The sequence below is a fragment of the Pteronotus mesoamericanus genome, unplaced genomic scaffold (assembly GCF_021234165.1).
Source record: "Pteronotus mesoamericanus isolate MK-2021 breed Mesoamerican mustached bat unplaced genomic scaffold, CSHL_Meso_final contig_46, whole genome shotgun sequence".
NCBI classification, from domain to species: Eukaryota; Metazoa; Chordata; class Mammalia; order Chiroptera; family Mormoopidae; genus Pteronotus; species Pteronotus mesoamericanus.
The window spans coordinates 8,177,687-8,200,174 of NW_026555170.1; the positions used below are offsets into that span (position 1 = coordinate 8,177,687).

General features: G+C 40.0%; 1 protein-coding gene across 1 annotated transcript in view; it reads left to right on the top strand.

The window, feature by feature from the left end:
• The window catches only part of AP4S1 (adaptor related protein complex 4 subunit sigma 1), a 38,540-nt gene extending 18,215 nt beyond the window's left edge, over nucleotides 1-20,325 (top strand). Inside the window, exons 2-6 of the mRNA XM_054577906.1 lie at nucleotides 2,512-2,719; nucleotides 5,115-5,201; nucleotides 6,315-6,383; nucleotides 11,731-11,742; nucleotides 20,025-20,325. Of these exons, the coding sequence (XP_054433881.1) occupies nucleotides 2,582-2,719; nucleotides 5,115-5,201; nucleotides 6,315-6,383; nucleotides 11,731-11,742; nucleotides 20,025-20,153 (435 nt within the window). The 5' untranslated portion in view covers nucleotides 2,512-2,581 and the 3' untranslated portion in view covers nucleotides 20,154-20,325. The remainder of the gene's footprint in view (nucleotides 1-2,511; nucleotides 2,720-5,114; nucleotides 5,202-6,314; nucleotides 6,384-11,730; nucleotides 11,743-20,024) is intronic.
• Nucleotides 20,326-22,488: the final 2,163 nt, after the last annotated feature.

Here is a 22,488-nt window from a genome sequence, read left to right on the forward strand (position 1 = left end):
AGTTCATACCTGCTCCCTGACCACTCCCAGCACTTGTCTGAACTTATTCCTTATTGCCCTACCTCAGTTTCATAATTATTTGATCTGCCTCCTCCCTGATGATTAGTAAGCCAAATAAATGCTTAGAACATTCATCTTCAGTTCTCAAATATATAGTTGTTGTGAGTTTCTGCATTGTGCATTTTGGCATTTATTTTACAATCCAAATAATTTATAGTTTTGTGTGTTCATTTTATTACCCCTGTGTAATTCTACAGTTTTATAATTTGTAATTGTTTATGAGTGTCCAAAAAAAAGTGTTATAGTCAAGTCTTTAGATGCCTTCAGCTACTATTTTGAAAACTTGAACCCTCATGAGTATCAATTCACCACATCCTTGTTTGTCATCCTCGCTCTTGAAGTCAGTAGGAAGGAATGCCCTGCTTGTAAGGTAGAAACCAATTTGATCCCTTGGTGTAACATCTCAATGGGATCACTTTACATCTTATTTTACCACTTAATGCAACCAGGGCATTTAAAGGCAAAGGTTTAGCCGTGAATTCCTTTGAGACAATATTTTTTTTCTTTTACCTGGCAGTTGAAACCCAGGGTGTAGGATTGTAATTCCCAACTTTCATAAATATAGTTTTCAAACAACTTTGCTGAAAGGAAATAAAAGAAAGGACAGTAATCTTAATTTACTAGTCACTTGCCTTAATTTCCTGGCAATAATTTGTGAAGAGAATAAAAGCAGCACGCGGCCCTAGCCGGATTGCTCAGTTGGTTAGAGTGTCGTCCTGATATGCCATGGGTGCGGGTTTGATTCCTGGTCAGGGCAGATACAAGTGAATGCATAAATAAGAGGGCTGACAAATTGTTGTTTCTCTTTCTCTCTTGTCCTTCGTCTCTCTCTCTCTCTCAAATCAATACATTAAAAAAAAAACAACAATGTGTAATACCAAATGATTAAACAACATAGAGTATGTTGCAATCCCACCTACGGTAGTGAATTTATCTTCCTGGAAAGGAGAGCAAACGACCACAGGCCTCCCCCACGGCACAGCTGTCATGTCCCCGGCTGAGCTGGTCTAGATAACATCCTGCTCTGCACACCGACTGAACACAGCAACCCCAGGCGTTGCCAGACTGGGCCTGGCTCTTTCTGCTGGGATTGTTGTGACGCAACCACCTGTCTGGTAGAGTTTAGGAAATAAGAGATGAGCTGGGAAGGCAAAAAATGATATAAAACTTTGTCCAAGTACTATCCCATAATCCGTTGCAACTTTTTGGTAAAATTATTCTAAATTTTAAAAGTTTATTTAAGAGGTATTATTAACCTTGGTGTTTTGCACTGATTTTCAGATATTACAAAATGTGAATATGATATTGGCAGATGATCCAATGAGGCAGCTTTAATGCTCATGATGAAAGGACTGGCCATTGGTCACTATTGTGCTTTTTTGCAATTGATTATTTCTAAATCTGTATTTCAAAATCTATATTAACGTATGAAAGGAACAAACTTGAGATTCCGTAGAGCTGACCTGGAAACAAAGCCACGAGCATGGACTCCTGAGTGATGAGGATGAGTTCGGGGCGTCGCAGGCCCATGCACGTGCTCTTCCTCCGAGCTGCAGCTCGCCTCTAATACAGAGTAATCCAGGGATTTCTCCGGGTGTCCTAACATCCCTAAACTTCAGTGTGCTTGCCCCTTAAATGGGGATAACAGAAGTATCTGCCTCAGAGAATTGTGAACATTAAGTAATACATGTAAATTGCTTAGTACAAGACCTTATAGAACTAGCTATAGAGCCTTGTTAGAGGACTTTGACAAATAGTTGCTATTACAACTACTGCTTCCAACACTAAGGAAAGAAAAGCTCCTCTATGTAGATATTGTCTCCATTGTCCATAAAATAAAGCTCATATTCCTGAGCATGACTTCTAAAGCCAATTTCATCTTATATGGGCAACTCAATTTCCTGTGACTGTTCTTCCTGTACCCTGAACTACAGCCACAGTGAACTTTCCAGAGCTTTATTCCTATTTTCTCTGCCTCAGAGTCACTTCCTCTAGATCAGTGTTCAGGGACTTTTTAAATGTCCCTTCTTTGGGAAGCCATTCCCAACTCGTCTGTGATGTTCCTTGTCCCACCCTTCTGTGTACCAGTTATAACCGTCACCTTGGATTGCTGTTGTTTACCTGTCTGGCACCCTTATTGAAGATCAGAAGTCATTACTTTTTCACCTACATATTCTTCTGGTTCTTAGCACATAGTTGGATGTCCAACAAAACTGATGAATCCACACAACAGATGTGAGTAGAAGTACTATGGATACTCAAAAATATTTTGGAAGATAACTAATGACCATTTATGTTTAATTATTTAGTAAAACCTGATTTAGCTCATAGTAGTGAAGACTAATGATATCAGAAGACGCTTTATTTACTTCTGGCTCATTTATAGAACACATTTAATATGATTCTTTGAGAAATTTCATCTTGCCTTTCTGTTGTTCTTTCCTCCTTCAGCTTCTAGTTACAGCCACCCCTTGCTATAACTTCTGACCTACGTTTGGAAAAACACTGGCCAGGGGAAAAAATGATAAAATTTTTCCTCATGGTGAATAAGCAAGGGCAGACCCGACTTTCTAAGTACTACGAACATGTGGAGATTAATAAGCGTACACTTCTAGAAACAGAAGTCATAAAGAGCTGTCTCTCTCGATCCAATGAACAAGTAAGTTTCTGATTCTCTCTTTTATCTCTGCACTCCACTCAGCGGTGGCCAATCTGTTACTGCTGTGTCTCAAGGACCATCAGGGAATGAAGTTTTCTTTGAACTTCAGTCTTGCTATTAGGGAAAATAACAAGTGAAGTGAAATGAAAACTGAAGCATAGCTCTCCTTACAGCTCCTTAAAGAAAATAAAGACAAAGAAAGCCAGGAACAGTCTTGGGTTCATATTTAGGGCAGCATATTTGTCTCAATGCACTATAGAAGTGGCAGCTCCAATGTATTCCTGCTAATAAACATAACTTCTTTTTTTTGTTTTTATGAATTCAGCCCTTGGAACTCTTAGGAGTACCTATAGCAGGTGGATTTCTTTAAGCCAAAAAGTTGAAGGTTAGGTGACCAGTATAGAGGTAAACACTGAAGACCCACTTTGTGCCAGAGGATAATAATATGATTCTCATGCTTATCATTTTTGTGAACGTACCACAAACATAATGCTGGAACTAGTGATTTAAAAACAAACTTGATTTGAACGAGTCTTATTTTATTATGTAGATAGGAAAAATGGATGTTAAAAAAATGAAACAATAAATCCATTTATTCTTCCAAAATTGAGGTTCAAATAAATCATTAAAATAATAATAAATAGGAATTTTTAAAACTGAGTTTATTTTTACAAAGAACTTTAATTGCAGATTTACTTAATCCAGGTCCTAAACTTTGAACCCATTGGAAATCACTGAACAAACTGAGGCAAAACCAGAAAGCTTGTTTAAAACATGCATTCATTTTGCCAATTCTCCATTTCATTACCTATGTAGAAAGGCTGCCTGTGGGAACCACTAAGTCATAATATATTAAGCTACAGCAGTGCTTCAGAAGTTAACACATTGGAACTGTGTTTCCCTTGGCTACTGAATTGATTTTCCAGTCGGAACATCTCAAGAGTGTTCTTTGAATTACTGCTTTGGCCCGCTATGGCACACACTGCTTTGTGGAGTTGTCAGAGGAAACAGAAACTATTAAAGGGCTGTGTAAATAGCCACGACTTTAAGTAAAGATAAACACACTCCAGAAGCTTGCACGTTTGAATCTCCCTGTAATTTCAACTCGACAATTGCAAACACCTTTTCACTGATAGTTTATCCTTTGAAATATGTGCTTTGGAGTGAATACACTGTTAGGTATTTTGGAAATATCCTAAATTATTTTAGACTTTAATAGAAACCCTCTAAGCTTTTGGCATAATCAGGCACCAAAGAAGCCCAATCTCAGCTTAGTTTTTATTTTATCCACAAAGGTGCTTTAATACTTTTTTTTTATGTCAGAAACTCCTAAGAGGCTTTGAAAAATGTGCATCAGTTTGTTCAAATAGGTTGTGTTTCTTTGGAAGATCCAATTGACTAGAAATCACACTGGCTCCACAGTGAGCCAAAAGCTGCAGAAAGGTCTGGCATGTATTGCATTTATCCTAATTTTAAATAAAAGCCTCATATCCCTCCATTTTATAGTTTGTCAGGTGGCTTTCCAATGGAAGAAATTCCATGATCCAAACTTGCAGCTTCATTCCCAGGTGCATCCGGGCACCCAAGAGCAACATACCCAGTGCAAAAGGCCATACAGCTGATGCGCAAGCACGTTGGTCAGGCACACCCAAAAGTCCAAAGGAAGGGCAGAGTGTGCCTTCAGTCTGCACCCCGGTTCCTGTCCACCCAGTGTCTCCCCATAACCCTTTGTATGACTGTAGGAAACAGATAAATGGGAAGGGAGTTGTTTTATCCACAAGTCAGTGGTGGTAAGCTAGTTATTAATTGATATGAAGCAATGTTTACAATGAGAGATTTTGTCTAGCATCTGCCACATAAAAGCTGTCTTTAAATAATTTATAAAAGAGTCTACATTGATTCTTTCTGTGCGTCTAGGAAAAAGAAATTGGGATTTTTTTTTTGTATGTGTGTATGCTACATATATTTGGCCCTTCAGTGACTGTTGAATAGTATAAAACTAAATCCCTAATTGCTTCCAAAAGAGCATAGAGAAGGTGGAAAGAGAAAACCTTCTTTTCATGTTGGCTTATTTTCATGTTGGAGGCAGTTTAAATAGCTGATTATTTACTAGCTCTGTCTGCTGAGTCCCGCATAGAAGGAGCACAGGTGGGAGCCCGTATGAACTCTCAGACTTTTCCAAGACCACTTCTTCGCCTCTCACTAGAAACGCTTCCAAGTAGTCCCCTGAATACCGTGAGGAGGCACAGCCAGCAAAGACATGTAACATTTTAATGCTGGATATCTCTAGGAATGTGCTGACAGATACTCAAATGAGAACCTCAAAATTATGCATGCCATTTTGAAGAAATCCCTGTTCACCATAGGAATTAATATCTAATTGTGTTTTGTCTAGTGTTCTTTCATTGAATATAAGGATTTTAAGCTGATATATCGGCAGTATGCTGCTCTCTTCATCGTGGTTGGAGTTAATGACACTGAGGTAAGACAATAGGAGAGCCTTTGGAAGATGCAAAACAATTAGGCATAATAGTCTGATTTTTATTCCTCCTTACATTGACATTTTCTTCCCTACTTGCCTCCTTAAGATTTATCTTGGCTCTTTTCTTTCCCAGTTTTTTAAAAGTTTTGTTTTTTATTGATCTGAGAGAGAGAGAGAGAGAAACATTGATTTGTTGCTCCACCCACCTATGCATTCATTAGTTGATTCTTGTATATATCCTGACCAGGGATTGAACCCAAAACCTTGGCATACCTGGACAACGCTCTAACCAAATGAGCTACCTGGCCAGGCTGAAGGATCTTGGTTTCTATCCAGGCTACAGAAAGCTGTGTGGAAGAGAAATACCTAGGATTTTTATTGGGTTAGATAAAGAGCTTGTAGAGAAGTACAAAACCACAGAAAGCTTTCCTCGGCCCCCAAAAATACCAGTGCCCTGCCCTTGTTTTGGGTGGCATGGTGGGGCAGCTTACACAGCGTGGTGGCCAGTTATTTGTGGGATTAAACATAGGCTGACATATCCGAAGCAGGGCCAATGAAATAATGATTACGTCATAATTACATCTCCTCAGATTTTAGTTTACCTTTTCAGAAATGTCAGTCCCAGATCAACAGCATCTATGGCCATGGAATCTCTGAAAGGGTGTTTAAGATCTAAAATACTTTGGAATCTCAGTTTTTCATCTGTGAACAAAATTTTGAGGTGGTTTCCCCATCTTCACAGATGGAAAAGTGATGGCACGAAGAACCTGAAAGATTGTGCTTCAACAGGTTGTTGATCAAGTCAGGGAGGAGAGCTCAGAATTCTGAATACAAGACCCAATTTGATTTCAGTCCAGCTAGATTCATCATAAACAATCAAAAAAAATTTTAGAGGTTAAGGTTCTCTACGTTTTCCCTCTTAAAAAACTTATTTTAAACAAGTGAGTCATAAAACCATTCTGACCACTTGTCTGTGGGAAGCTACTTTGCCCCCATTGTTACCTGCATACCAAGCCATGTGCTCTACAGCCTGGTTGCTGGCCGGGCAGCTCCATGTCTGATTTACACATGGACCATCCTAAAACTAACTGCGTCCGTCCTTTTTTATTTCAGAACGAGATGGCGATTTATGAATTTATCCATAACTTTGTGGAAGTTTTAGATGAGTACTTCAGCCGAGTGGTAAGTCTAATGAGTAAAAACAGGCTTCATCCTCAGGCCAGTCTCCCAGAAATGGGTCTATTTCAAGACCATGTATTAACACAGAGTTTTCATATGTAAAAGTTAAAATTCAAGTGATGGCAGATTTTCTTTACCTTTGCTTCTGGCTCATGGAAAGCATTACAAACCTATGTGTGTCTTAGTTCTTTATAAAGAACCATTTCTCCAAGACTAAAAACCTCTTAGGTCTTTCTCTCAGTTAAGAGACTTTGCTATCTAATTTGCTCTCTCTGTTTTCCTTTCTTCTACTTCCCCTTGTAAAATACTAGGACTCTTTTTAATTTAAATCATTTCCATCCAAACCCTTGCTTTCACGGTCAAAACCAACTCCTTTTACTCCTCTTAAGGAATACAGGAGTTCCTTCCCAATAGTCCTTTAAAATGGAAAAAAGAAAAGGTAGCTGTGTTGAAATATAGTTTACATACCATACAGTTCACCCACTTAAAGTGTATGGTTTTTAGTTTACAGAGTTGTGCAACTGTCACCACCACCAATTTTAGAATATTTCATCACCTCAAAAAGAAATGCTATACCCATCAGCATTTCCCTCACAGTTATCCGTTGCCACCTGCTCCAGGCCCCAATTCCTAATCTACTTTCTTTCTCTATAAATTTGCCTGTTCTAGACATTTTATATAAATAGAATTGTACAATAGGTGGTCTTTTGTGACTGACTTTTTTTGCTTAGCATAATGTTTTCAAGACTGATCACTCTTGTAGCGTGCATCAGTAATTATTTCCTTTATATTACCAAATACTATTCCACTAAATGGATATACCACATTTTGTTTGTTCATCAGTTGGCGGGCATTTGGGTTATTTATACTTTTTGGCTATTATGAGTAATGCTTCTATGAACATTTGTGGACACATTTTGTGTGGAATCATGCTTTTAGTTCTCTTGGGTATATATTGCACGTAGGAGTGGAATTGCTGGATGTTATGGTAACTCCATGATTAACATTTTGAATTGGTGCAGCCACTATGGAGGTTCCTCAGAAAGTTAAAAATGGAACCACCATATGACCCAGCAATCCCACTTTTGGGTTTTTATCTGAAGAAATCCAAAATACCAATTCAAAAAGATATATGCACACCTATATTCATTGCAACATTTTTACCACACCCAAGATATGGAAGCATCTTAAGTGTCCATCAATAGATGATTGGATAAAGAAGATGTGGTACATATATACAATGAAACATTACTCAGCCATAAAAAAAAGAATGAAATCTTACCATTTGCAACAACACATATAGACCTAGAGGGTATTATGCTGAGTGAAATAAGTCAAACAGAAAAAGATAAATACCACATCATTTCACTTATATGTGAAATTAAAAAAAAACAAAATAAATGAACAAACAAAACAGAAACGTTCTCATAAATACAAAGAACAAGCTGATGGTTGCCAGATGGGGTGGGGGTGAGGGAGCCAGGGGGAAAAGGTGAAGGGATTAAGGAATGCAAATTTATTATTACATAATAGCCATGGAGATATAAAGCACTGCAGGGCGAATAATCAGTAATACTGAAATACCTATGTATGGTGTCAGGTGAGTATTTGACTTACCAGGATGATCACTTTGTAAATTATATAAATGTCTAAGCACTATTTTGTACACCTGAAACTAGTATAATATTTAATGATATTGTAATTGAAAAAGGAAAATTTAAACCATTTTGGTGAACTGCCAAACTTTTCCAAAGTGGCTGCGTGATATAAATTTCCATCAACGGTGTATGAAATTCTCGTTTCTCCACGTCCTCACCAAAACTTACTATGTGTCTTTTTTTATTATAGCCATCCTAATGGGTGAAGTGGTATAGAGGGCAGTCAATTGAGATTTTGATTTGTGTTTCGCTAATGGATAACAATGTTGAGAATCTTTTCATCTGTTTATGGGCCATCTGTATATCTTTATGTCTGTTCAAATCTTTTGCCCATTTTTCAGTTACATTGTCTTTTTTATTGCTGGGTTGTAAGAGTTCTTTCTATATTCAGAATACAGATCTTCTGTCAAATATGATTTGGAAATATTTTCTCCCATTTAGTGTTTCTTTTCACTTGATGGTGTCCTTTGAATCACAACACCTTTTTATTTTGATGAAGTTCAGTTAATTTGTTTTGTTGTTGTTGTTGCTTATGTTTTTGGTGTCGTGTCTAAAAAGGTCATGAAGGTTTACTCCTGTCTTCTTAGGGTTTTGTAGCTTTATCTCCTACTTGGGTCTTTGATCCTTTAAGAGTAATTTTTGTATATGGTGTGAAGTAGGGTCTAACTTCATTCTCTTGTATGACTGTACAATAGGTAGTCTTTTGTGACTGGCTTTTTTTGTTTAGCATAATGTTTCCAAGACTGATCGATGTTGTAGCCTGTATCAGTAATTATTTCCTTTATATTACCAAATACTCCCAAATATTCCCGACACCATTTGTTGAAAAGACTGTTCTTTTCCCCCACTAAATAGTCTTGGCACCTTTGTCAAAAATCAGTTGACCATAAATATAAGGGTCTATTTCTGGACTTTCAGGTCTGTTCCAGTGATCTGTATGTTTATTCTTCTGCCAGTACCACACTACCTTGATGACTTTAGCTTTGTAGTTAGTTTGAAATCAATAGTCTTTCTGAAATAGTGAAATAGTCAGTACCACACTACCTTGGTGACTTTAGCTTTGAAATCAATCAATCAGTGCAGGTGTTTTACTCTGCTACCATGGGCCTTCCTCTGCCTTGGTTAGGCATTCTTGAGAAGTAGTAGTGGCACAAGCTGATTTTGAAAGGTGGCTTTGTTTATACCATTTTGCTTTTAAATAAAATGATCAGGAAGACATTGTTCCCAACCTGCTTCTTCCTGAGACAGTGAGTGGAGTCCATAGTTAGTAATATTAAGTGCACTAAAGCCTCCTAAGGGCAAAACACATGTTAAGAAGTTATATCTTGCCCTGACCCAGTGTGGCTTAATTGGTTGGGTGTTGTCCCAGAAAGCAAAATGTCGCCAGTTCAATTCCCAGTGAGGGCACATGTCTGGATTGCAGGTTTGGTCCCTCACTGGGGTGCGTACGAGAGGTGATCTACTGATGTTTCTCTTCCTCTCTTTCTCCCTCCCTTCCCCTCTGTAAAAATAAAAAGCATTTTTTAAAAAGAAGAAGTTATATCGTCAGTCTAACTCTAATGCCAGAAGTAACGTTTGGCAAACTCCTTCATGGAACTCAGTTAGCCTGTCTCCACTGCCTCAGTACAGAGGCCCCAGTGTGTGGCTCCTGGACGAGCGGCGTAAACATTACCTGGGAACTGGAAAGAAATAAAAATTTGGGACCCACCCCAGTCTATTGACTCAGAGACTCTGGGTTGATCCCAGCACTCTTTGTTTTAATAAGCTTTTCAGATGATTCTGATCCATGCTTAAGTCTGAGAACCACTGCCTTGGTGCATGAAGCTTACTGTCAGCTGCTTCCAATGTTGGAGCTGGGATGCTGCCTCGTGGCCTCAGCGACATGGTAGTGCCTCTAACTAGAAAGGGATTGGTGCCCTCCAAACCTGGAAGAAGGCAGGACACTGGGCCACTCCAGGGACTGGCTTTGAGAGGACAGAAAGCATTGAGGCCAGCTGGCTTTAAAATCTTCCTTTGCATGGATTGCTTGGACAGAGCACGAGAGACCAACACTATTCAAAAGAACTCTTCAGTGGGTTCCAGAAGTTCCTGTACCTCTACTGGCCAATGCAGTAGGCACTAGCCACATGTGCCTCTTGAACACTTAAAATGTGATTAGTGTAAAGGAGGAATTTTAATTTTATTTAATTTTAATTAATTTAAGTCATGACATGAGGCTGGTGGTTACCATATTATACAACGCGGCTCCAGCTCCCGCTTGTCTCCGGACAACCCCTCTCTCAAAACAAACTGCGAGGCGGGGTCTGTATTCAGAGCTGGCTGGGACTGGCCGCTTTTAGGGGACACCTAGCAAAAAGAATATAACTTCCCAAATTGGCAATATTTTAAACCTGGGAGAATAAAGAGTGGGTGGAAGCACTATCATTGCTAAGGTTTTTTAAGCTATTATTATATTCAGTAACTGAACATAAATAGCATGTTGCTGAATTCCAGCTATAATTCTAAGGAGAGTCAGTGACCACCACATAAACCACAGAAGTAAAGATTAGCATTTAATTTAAACCTGGTGATTATGCAAGACTTGGAGGACCCGGTTCAGGATGACAATAGTAACAGAAAGAAGAGAAAGAGGAGGGAAGAGGATGGAAAAGAAAATGGAAACTGTCCTACTCACAGAGAATGCCTTGTCTAAAATTTATTTTTAGGTTTCTGAGTTTTAAACATTCTTTCTGGGAGTATTTTTAATCTTAGAGTTTCCAAATCTTACGCTTGGAGATTTGTCTCATGTTGCTGTCTGGGCTGAAAGAAACACCTCAGCATCACTTGTCAAAACAAAAAGCCAGGCAGACGGCTTTAAAGGAGACAGCTTTGCAAGGGTTGAGGGCTGTTGCTGAGAACGTGGGATCGGGGGTGGCAGTGCTGCATGTGACAAGCCTTGAGTCCTTTCCAGTATGAATATAACGGTTTGCTTTTTGTTCTCCCTCTATGATTTCTTCACGACATGACTGTATATGTTCACTGAAAAAAAAAAATTAAAAATACATATAAGCAAAAGGAAAGGGGAAAAACTCAGTAAGCCCATCACTTGTTGATGTATACTGTTAGGTACATTTCCTTTCAAGCTTTATATTTGTCTGTATCTGTCTACCTATATGTATCTCCATGTATACAGATATGCACAGGATAATACTGTATATACCATTTTATAACTTGCTTTATTATTCAACACTATGTCTGTACTTATATATCTACATACATCATCATTTGTGTATCTGCTTTAATTTTTTAACTAGCCCCCCTTGTTTTCAATAGTTTGCTACTATAAACATTACCCTCAACATCCTATTTCACATTGTTGTGCCATTATCTATTTCGTTGAGATAAACTTCAAGGGGTAAAGTTGATGAATTTGAAGGGTATATACATTATTAAGGTTTTTGATAAACCTATCAAAACAGATTACCTATCATCTGTAAATGCTGAGTTACTTTATCCCTTCTACCTCTAAACTCCAGCATATTCTTTTTTAAATCACAGTCCCAAACTCAGGGCTCTCCCCTCTCATGCCTCTGCACACAGAGCAGCCTCTCCGGCCCGCCTCCCAGCATGCGGCCAGGGCACCCGCTCACTCTGCTAAGCACATGGTGTCCCAGTGTCGCATTCTCATCCTTGCCCTCTTTTCTCTCTTCCAGAGTGAATTAGATGTATCCTTTTTCAATGCAGTGAGCCAAGCTTTCTGCAGCAAAACACAGGTTAGTCTTTTATCAGGTAAGTGCCATAAGTGCCATGGGGCAGGAAAGCAATTTAGCAGAATCTAGACTCCAGAATGCCAATCATCAACAAACCAGATGTGACAGCTAGAGACACAGGTGCTTGGCAGAAACACCCCACCTTTTTTCACAAAGATCATTCTTAAGATTTTGTGTTGTTCAGACAGGACAATTCTATGGTAGTAATGAATAATAGCTGTTATATATTGCTTTAACTTATTTTAAGTATATGGAATAGACCTTGTTAGAATTTAAATAACGCAGGCAGAAAGGGCTTGGAGAAAGTGCTTGGAAAGTGCATAGAGAGAATGGATTTTCACGGTTCCAGATATAAATCTCCAGAAATTCTCCACATGATTGGAATAAGGCCTTCAGGAATGATAAGCTACAGGGTTAAAAAAAATTGCCTGGCTTATATTCATTTCCTTTTATAGCAGAGAATGCTCTCCTTTTCTTCTCTCTTTTAAATCAAAGTATCCAAGGGTCTCAACAAGAAGCTTGATCTGCTTAGAATACTGCAGGCCTGCGGGTCTTGGCAGGAGCCTCTGGGCTTTGTGTGAGTAATCTGGAGGTAGATTGACTTTTGAATTAATTTTTACTTCAAAAATTTGCTTACCACTTGAAAGCAATAACTGAAAGAGTCCGAGAAAATATCAGGCTTGAATCTAAAATAGTAACATCAACTATACCAAACATGTATTAATCATAACATGTTTATGTATGTGTAGATATGCATACATTTAGACACCTATGCCCAGAGTCAGTATATTCTGGAGAAATGGCCATTTACCGTTTACTACTGACAGAAAATATCATCCTGTTGATAAACTTCATTTGCAGGCTGTATTTGGAAACCTTTTTAAATGAACCGGGAAAATCTGAGTGCCCTCTAGTGGTGAGTGACCTGAATCTATGATCCCTTTGACCTAGGAGACCCAAGCCCAGACAGTGTATCAGCATGCAACATGCCATTTTAACTAAGCTCTTTAAAGCAATTCAGAATAAATCTCTTCCTCCTTGCACAGGGGAACAAGAAAGTGCCTTTTAATTTAAAAACTCATCAGGAAGATAGTGAAAGCGGACAGACACTCCCCTGGGAATGTAGAACCCAAGCTCTGCTTCTGGTACTGCCACCAACCAGCTCTGTGTGTTGGACAAGACACATGACCTCTCATCGCATGACAGAGTTAGATTAGAAGAGCTTTAAAATCCTCTCAGCCTTAATATTTGATGTTGCCATGACCCTAGGTAACTGAGCTGAGTTACCTTACACCTAGAACAAGAGGGGAGAGTCTTACAAGTTTAGATATTCAGGGAATTAAAGTGAATCAGATGTGACAGGATATGAAGTACAGTTGGACTCGTCGTGGTGATGTGTCTTATATATTGACTAGATGTTTATTATGTGTTGGTCTTTGTATCCCTCTGGTGTACGGTGTAGGTCCATGTGATGAGCCCCAGAATTCTCGTTTGAATTTTAATTTTCACACTGGGGCACACAATTTGCGTCTTCCCCCTCACTTTACTCAGGGTCATTTTGCCTTCTCTTCCGCTGACCAATTTATTTCCTGTCCTAAGGAATTACTTAGGCATAGACATTGGACAGATTAGGGATTTCGCATCTTTTAGAGAAGGGAACTAAATCTCTCCAGGTATAATTTCATGGAAACCTCCAAAGGTCTGAAAGTGGAGCAGGTGGCAGGCCAGGCAGGGCCTGGGGCACCTCTCTTCTGCTGACATTCTTAAAGCGTTTTTATCCTCAGCCATCTGAAAAAAAAATCAAATTAAAAACCCATGACTCTACTCTGCCTCTGACATAGTTCTTTTTAACTGTCACGCGTGCAGGGAATACCTCTACACACCAGTTTCATGACGGTAAGACCAGGGAGCCTTTTAGAGGTGACTCCGGTTTCCTGTCCCCTCCATGGAAGGCCCCAAACGACCTGTGTCACCACCCCAGCAGCATGTAACCGGGGACCTGCTGGAACAGTTAACGTTGCTGACGTCTGCTGTGCCAGGAAAATTTCCTCAGTCCTTGAAGGGTTCAAAACAGACAACTGATAGCATCACGACCTGGAGTTGGTCCTCCCAACTAAATACGGAACCTTGTGTTTGCTCAGGCCGACGGAAGCCTTTCCCTGTCAGCCCGCACGGGGCAGGCACGATACAAGGCTTGGTTTGGGTGCAGCAGCAGGAGGGCAGAAGTCAGAGTCTTTCTCTCTGGAAGTTTTCCTGCCCCGGTGCCAGGGTCTGCACAGGTACCGTTTGAGAAATAAAATGCACCGTTTCCCTTTCTCCGTAGCACGGACTTGTTATACTTCACAGCAAGACGGGATGGGGTTTTATGAAGAAACAACCTAAGCACAAAAATCAGGACAAATTCTGACGTGTTGAAAACCCTTCTGCTAGTGGAAACTCTGTTGCAGTCGTGCTGGTGGGGCAGACTGCACCCTTGGGAGCAGGCACGTCAGTGACCTAAATCATTCACGTGCCATGAATAAATCCCTGTGCCTTCACATTCCACTCCATCCACTGGGCTAAAATGTCCGTGGATTCCTGAGGCCCTGCTTCTGTAAGGGAAAGTGTGCCCTATTACATACTTTGGTGGACTTAATTTAAGACTTAAGATTCCATGAGTTAAAATGGTTTTTAGTTCAATTAAAAAAATAAAAATAAATATATTATTTTTAAAAGACAGTTTTTAGAGACCAAAAATGATGAGCTTCCCAAAATGTGCTCCACTCTCTGAAGGCTTAGCTTTGCTGAATTCTTAAGACAATTTTTAATTCAAAGGAGCTAGCCGTCTGTACCCGCTTCTGCTAACTAGTCGGGATGGCACCGTGAGCAGTGCCGTGTGGAAGATGTCCACCCCCTCCATGCGTGCATACCTACTGTACGTGGGAAGGTGCAGCAGACCTTAACAGCCTTTTTGGCATTTGGCGCCTTTAAAGACACTTAAAGACTGGATTTATTTTGGTTGGAATGGAGTGCAGCAGTGCTGCCTTTAAGCTGGAAAACTAGGGTCCTTTACCTGGGCCCCTACTCTGGCCTTCCTTCAGCAGCTTCCCGCTCCTTGGGGAGAGGGTGCTGGCCAAGAGCCTGCAGGGCCCCCCCATCCACTTCTTGGCCACCTTCCAGCTACCTGGGCACCCAGAATTCACTAGGTGCCCAGACATCCCAGAACCTGTTGCCAGGGCCTCCGCAGGTTTCCCCCACCCCTAACCCCAGGTCTGGGGGCAGGAATGATAGTGGCTGGGATGGTTACCATGGTAACTCGCATGTGAAGGTAGAAAAGCGGGAGCAGGCTGGGATCCCTATTTATATTCTTGAGTCCCCTCCCCTACAAATAATAGGGTACACCTAGAATCCAGAATGTTTTAATTAAACAATATTTAAAGAAAAATCTTTAGAACATTCATGTGTTTCTTTTACAAGACCTTAAAGCGCAAAAGCCTAAGCAATTAATTCTGGAACCTTCAAGTTAATGTGAGTGGTGTGAAAGTACCCTGATTCATGCCCTCTTTATTGCAGTTGAGGGTGGGGAGTAGGAAGGGTGTCCATCCTGCTCGCCCTCCCGGGACTTAGGTAGTTATGTCCCACGGTGCTCCCTGGAGGGGAAATGCCCCAGGAAACAGTAATCTGCAGTCAGGCCCTGACCACTGCCCACTGAGCCCACTGATGGGGGGAGGGGTCATCTCATTCCTTCATTATCCTTCATTATTGCCCTAAAATCCTGAACTCCTTTAGAGGTCCAGAAACCACAATGGGCTTCTCCAAGTAGGGAATAATGTCAGCCTAACTTAATGAGAAGTCACAGTACTTGTTCAACTAGAGGCTATGGAAATACGGGCAAGAAAAACAAAGACATCCTCCACCGCCGGAAGCCATTCTACACTGAAGTAGCAGCTGCTAAATGAACTGAGATTTTCTCAGGGTTGTCTCAGAAAGTTACAATGATTACATCATTACAAAAGGATTTCTTTTGAGGTATGCTGGTGCTTGTGTCAGGAATGGCTTGATAACATCAGAAAGGATTCTGATCCTTTCATGCCTCTCCTTTGATAGCTCTCCTCTCCCTGAAGGTTAGTCTTAGGGTCAGAGAATTTGAGTACTTTGGAGTTGAAAGGAAACTACAGAATTATCAGGTTAAGACCTCACTTTTACACGAAGGGGCTGAGGAGCCGAGAGGCTCTGTGACGTGTGTCCCCTCCATAGAGAGGGCTACTTTGAGGCATAGCTGGATTCTGGATTTCCAGGGCCCTCGATTCTAGGGCTATAATGGCACTTTAGTTGCTAAGAAAGCATTTTAAAGTGCCTTGTCACCATGCTGTCTTGGTGCTGTCTAAGCTTTTTCCTGAATCTGGGAAGAAGTTTTAGAGAAACACTGGTCTTTGGTTGGAGGAGTCAGAAATGAGGAAAAAATCTCAAGAATATAGAATGTTTTGATAAGAGCAAGCTCTCCACAAGTGGGATTCACATTCAGAGGTGGCTAAACATCTCTTTTTCCTTTTGAAAATACATAAATCGAAAGCACAACTGGAAGCAGCGAGAGCTGGCCCTAGGCTGGAGGGAATGTGTGCAGCTGGTCAGCCTCAGGAAGGGCAGGGCCAGAGGCCAGGACCCTCCCAGCAAGAGAGCTTGTCAGCACTGTCATAAGTGCTGAGTGATGAGAATTACGAACAGTCGCCAGGAGAGTCAACCATTCACCTGGAAAAGGGATGTGAATGTTCCGGATTGAACAGTTTTGTCTTCCACTTGTTTGGCTCTCGCTAGCCTTAGCCACCTATTTCCTTTCGGTGTGTCCTGAGAACTGTGGGTGCCATGTCCACCCGCTCCTGTTCCTCCCCCGGTTCCCCTGCTGTCTCCCCGCTCCTGCTGCTCCCTGCTTCTGGGTTTTGTTTACTCAGGAATATGAGAGACAACAGTTAGAAATAATACAGGAGAAATGACAGACTTATGTGACCCAACGCCAACTTTTGTATTTGGATAATTTTACATAAGCTTATATAAAGTTTTTAAAAATTACACGGGGATGTTTTGTTGCTCTTGGAGTATGAAGGGGTCTTTAAGGAAAACCTACTTAAAAAAAAATACATTCCTATTCAGTGGCCTAATTAACGGGAGACAATACTAAGCCTATAAATGAACAGAAAATTGTATTCAAAGGAGTGTATCTGGGACTATGCAGAATCTTCATGATGACAGTCTTCTAAACAGTGAGAGTCAATGTTGTGTAGGGAATGTGAAGACAGTGGCCTTTCACAGCTTATCTAATTTCATGGAAAATTGAATCAAAGTGTAAATAATGAGAGCAAGTTTTTTCCTACCCTCGTGTGTTAAAGAACTTTGCTTAGCTAGGATCTTAAAAAAAGAAATAGAAAATAAAACAAAAGATCAAGACCAAAATCTAGTCAGAAGTTTTCAGTTTCTAGGCTGGGCTCTGCCTTGGAATTGTTTCTGAAGTTCCATTTGAATGTTTGCTGCTCAGTTTTCTCTTACTAAAGGATAATTAGGCCACCACAGTGGTGTTAAAATACCACAATGAAAAAGTGTTTTATGATTCAGAGATCAAAATTCCAATATAGAAACCACAAACAGTTCAATCACTTTAATTAAAAAATTGATTTCAAGTGGCACTACTATTAGTGGGCCCTCAAGGTATTCGACTCCCATCTATATTACACAGAATTTCAGAAAGCCTTCTAGGTTTCACTGTTAGGAGAATGTGGGGCTTATGAATGTGCTCTCTGGGAGGTTACTGCCAGTTATATCAGTTCCAGCCTGAGAACCTTTAAGTCAGTCAAGTTCAGTGTACCCTGAAAGTAGGACCTTCTTGAAATAGTCATTCTTCAGCTCACCACATCAGCAGAGCAACAGCCTAGGCCTTCCTCATGTTGTGCAAGTCCCAGTGTCAGGGTTGAAGAGTGTGTGCCTGTTTATTGCCATGGGGCTTGGCATATAGGGTAATTTTTGGTCCCTGCTTACCTGGCATATAGCCCAAATGCCATTACTCTTGGCTTCACCAGTGTGCACAAGTTGCTCATAAACCAAATCAAGATGTGACCAGCAGCTGGATTCTTATTTTAAAGGAGTCACATGATTCCAGGGGAAAATCAGCTTTCAGCTTTTTTTGCCTCACATTGGATGTGGTCTGTGGTTTCCCTATATAGTGCCAGAAGGCAGCATGATTATTAGAGGTTTGAGCCAGATACTCAGATAGACAGTCACATGCCCACAGTACAAAATGACCTCACTGAGCAAACAACTCATGTTTCCAGGATGTTGGGAAATTCAGGCTAGCTGAAGAACCTTGTCCTTGCAGTATGAGGATGTCAGTGGTCGATATGATTCAGCAGTAAATTCTTAATCTGAATTTCAAAACAACTGGGCAGTTGCCCAAGGGGATATCTGAATTGCTGATCATCTACTTGCCAAAGATGGAACAGTCTTCAGAGCAGCTTGATCCCTGAACCAGTCCTGTTCACATAGATTAAAATTAGATCTTCTGTCTCCGAGAAAATTATCTTAGATGAGTTACATTCCCAAAGGCACTAAGGTTGTCATTGCCCTTAGTGAATAAAACAGGGGGATTCCACAGGCCATTTTACATTCAGCCACCTGTGTGCCCACCCCCCCGCCCCCAGCCTTTCTCTGTCCCAGGCTGTCTCATTCCCTGCTTTGTCTTGGGTCTGGTGAACACAAATGATTGAGTCAAGGGCCTAATATTTCAGTCCCAATTTGGCCATGGACAAAGCAATCATCTGTATAATTGGAAGATATTATTAATAGGTATATCAGAATAAAGCTTTTCTTTTTCTTTCTGGGTTACTTAAGGACAATTCCCATGGGCTCCTGAAAAAGTTTATTCTCCTGGAAAACTATTTGCACAGAGCTTAATGAGATGTTACCGCAGAGCTGAATAGAAACTTAAAAGTCATTCACAGGGTTGTCTCATTCTATATTGATGTACTTCACTACATATATACAATATAGACTTGAGCATCTGAAATTATGGGGGAAAAAATCAGGTGGTAATGATTCACTTTACAAAGATTCACTATTTAATTATGAACTCCCCCGGTGCATTTAATCGCTCATTTGTTGGATGAAGTTTGTCTGTTTGAAACAACCTGTCAGCTGTTTGTTTTTAATAGACCAGGATAATACTATTTAAATAGTGACGGCAACTTAGAAATCATAAACAGTCAACCATTGTTACCATCTCATTCCAGTTCCCTTTCTTTCATAAAAGGCAAGTTAGATATTCAAATGAAGGGTCTCCAGGAAGGAGAATTTGGCTTTCTAGTTAGGTAGATAGCATAGTCTGACTATATTTTCTTCTTCCTCCATGCCCTACACTGACATACCCTATTAAGAATATCCATAAGCTAACGTGGCTCCATAATTCTCAAATGAGGATTCAGAATTTTTATCTTTGGGAATTGAGTCAGCATTGCCTTGCCTTCTTCATCATTCATTCCTCCTCCTGGTTATTTTTTTCTTCAGCCGCTCTTGACGTAGATGATAGCTTAGGATGCGAGGTTGTAAGGGCCTTTGTTTTGGGGTGGAGGCTTCAGGGCTGAATGACACTCAGTAGTAGCTTCAGGGCCCTCCTGAGAACTCTGGAGGCAAAGCAGTCAAGGCCAAACTTTGGGCTGAAGATCCAGCTCTGGCAATTACTAGTTATGTGACCCTACACAATGACTTTGAGCCTGTTTGCTCCTGAGTAAAATGAGGGCAATATGTACATCGTAAAACTGTAGAGAAGACTGAAATAACATGTAAAACACTCAACATGATGCACGGAACATAGTGTTCAAGAAATCATGACTGTTACTGTTGCTATTGTCTGGGAAGATAGTGTTTTTCTAGAGGCCAGGTGATGGTCTCACCAAATGTCACTTGTTATGTTCTCCTGCTCTTAGTATACTGATTCCTTCTCCCTCTGGCTAAAAGGTGTAGCTGTTCCATTTCTATGCCTATTGTCTAGTTAGCTTAACCAAGGTGAAACTAGTGCATATGGATATATAAAGATAATTTCTAATATGGATACCAATTTTAAATTTTATTTCAAGGATTCTGTTTTAAAAAACCAACAAAAAACCCTTCATGCTTACACTAATTTACACTGGAAAAATGCCAGACTGAGTCCTAAATTGTTACTTAATGTTAATACTTTTATAACTCTAAAACCAATTTCCTTAATAAGACCCTAGATAATGTTTAATTTGGATAAAGTATACATCATTTTGGATGAGATGGTGTTGAACGGCTGCATTGTGGAAACGAACCGGGCAAGAATTCTTGCCCCTCTGCTAATTCTTGATAAGATGTCAGAAAGCTGAAGAAGTGGGAGGTGCAGGCCTCGGACACAGGAAATGGGAACATGGAATGCCTTTCAACATCTGCAACCCCAAAGACTCTGGAAGAGCACACACTGCAAAATGGAGTATCCTTCCAAAGACCTTTTAAGTAAGGTGTTTTTCACAATTCCTAAATGGAAAACAAAACTCTGTTTTAAAATATGATGTACAAAGAAAAATTTTCTCAGAGAGATGAGTTTCATTTTCTAACCATAAGCAGTTCCCCCTAACTTGTTGAAATTTTGTTAAATAAAATTTTTGGTCTCTTTGCAAATTAAATTCAGAAATAGCTGCATGAGATGGAAGAAAGTGTGGCAGCTCGTTATCAGCCAATAAAAATTTAAAGCTGACTGAAACACCCGTAGCACTTGTCTTCTGAATGATTGTCTAGTTACTATGCTGTGCACCTGTAAGTACTATAATTGAAAAATACAATATAAGAAAAGTCTTAAGAGGAAGTGGCTGGGGGCTGGGTGAGAAAGGTAAAGGGATTAAGCAAAGAAAAAAAAGGAAGACTCATGGACAGACAACAGTATGATGATTGCCAGAAGGAAGGGGGTGGGGGGTTGAAGAAGATATGGGGTTATAAATGGTGATGGAAGACTTGATTTGAGGGGTGAAAACACAATATTAAATATGTAGTATTTATAGTGATATTTGCTATACTATTAGTATAGTATAGCAAAAGAATATACATGGGCAGTCTAGGCCCTAATCATTCATTCAGTCCTGTTTTTCTTGTATGTGTGTAGAGGGGGGGAATTTTAAATTATCTGTTTACATATTTCAAAGTTTACATCTGTAAAGACCTGGCATCAAGTCAATAGTATGATAATATATTACCAAATTGTATACCTGAAACCTATATAATTTTATTAACCAGTGTCATTCCAATAAATTCAATTTTAAAGTCAAAACTTTACTATATTGTGTGCCTAATGAAAACATCAGAATTAAATTTTATTTGCCAGTTTCAAAAAGCCTGAGATCAATTTTAGGGGCCCTTGGCTATTACAATGCCATTATGTAACTAACTATAATGTTACTACAAAATAGTAAATGGTTAAACACTAAAAGAGAGCCCTTACAACCATTCATTATGCCATATTATAAACGGTTTGTCTTATTAGTAAACTTACTTATAAATGAATTTTACTTTAATTCAGAGTTTAAAAATAGAATGCAAGAATCTCTCTTTTCAGGTATGAAACGAATCCTTCTCCCCCCTCCCTAACTTCCCTAATTTATTCCTTCAACCCATTTTCCTGCAATGTCTTGAAACGAAAATGCTAAGTTGCTATAAAAGAGCTATACCCCCCCCCCCAAGCTTGCTTACTTTTGTTGGGGGTGGGGGTAGGGATCAGGGGAGAGAAGGGAGGGAGGGAGAGAAAAACATTGATTTGTTGTTCCACTTACTTTCGTATCCATTGGTTGATTCTGGTATGTACCCTGACCAGGGATCAAACCCACAGCCGTAACACTCTTACAAACTGAGCAACCCAGCCAGGGTCTCAACCTTTCTACATGCTTTTGCTGCTGAGTCAACAGCAGAATATACAGAACTGTTTTAGGAGAAAAAAAGCCATGTTTATGTGCATGTAGGTATAGGAGGGCAGGTGCAGTGGAGGATATAGAAACACAGTCTTGGTACATTAAGATATTGTGCCATCCAATGGAATTTCAAGAGCTCTTTAATCTACAGTATTCTCTGTAAAAGTATATGGACATTCTAGGCACTAATAATTCATTCAGTCCTGTTTGACTTTTTCTTTGCATGCTTGCACATGTGTGTGGGTGGAGACGGGGGGATTTTGTTTAAATTTTTGATCTGTTTACATGTTTCAAAGTTTACATCTGTAAAGACCCAGCATCAAGTCAATAATAGACTCCAAAAGCAAAACTGAATTGTTTGGACTCATTCAGGAAGACAGAGTAAACCGTGCTGACCTTCCAGACCAGCGAGTGGTATGTACATATAGCCAAGGTCTGGGGAAAGCCCAGCCTCGACCAAAGTGCTTTAGAGGTCTTTCAGAGACCTGTTAGTTGGGAAACACTGTCCTAGTTGGTAGGCACTTAATCAGTAGCACATTGAGGTAACTGCTGAAACTGGTACACCAGAAGTAACTAGGGAATGAACAAAATTAATTTTTGGGTCACACCAAAATAGCACTTGAATAACATCTTGGCACAGATTTTAGTACCTTGAGAGAATAAGAATTTAAAAAATATATTCAGTAGTATTAACACAGGAAAAAATACTTAAGTACCTAATATTGTGGAGACCCTAGTAGATGTCTCTTAACACTTGACTCATGAA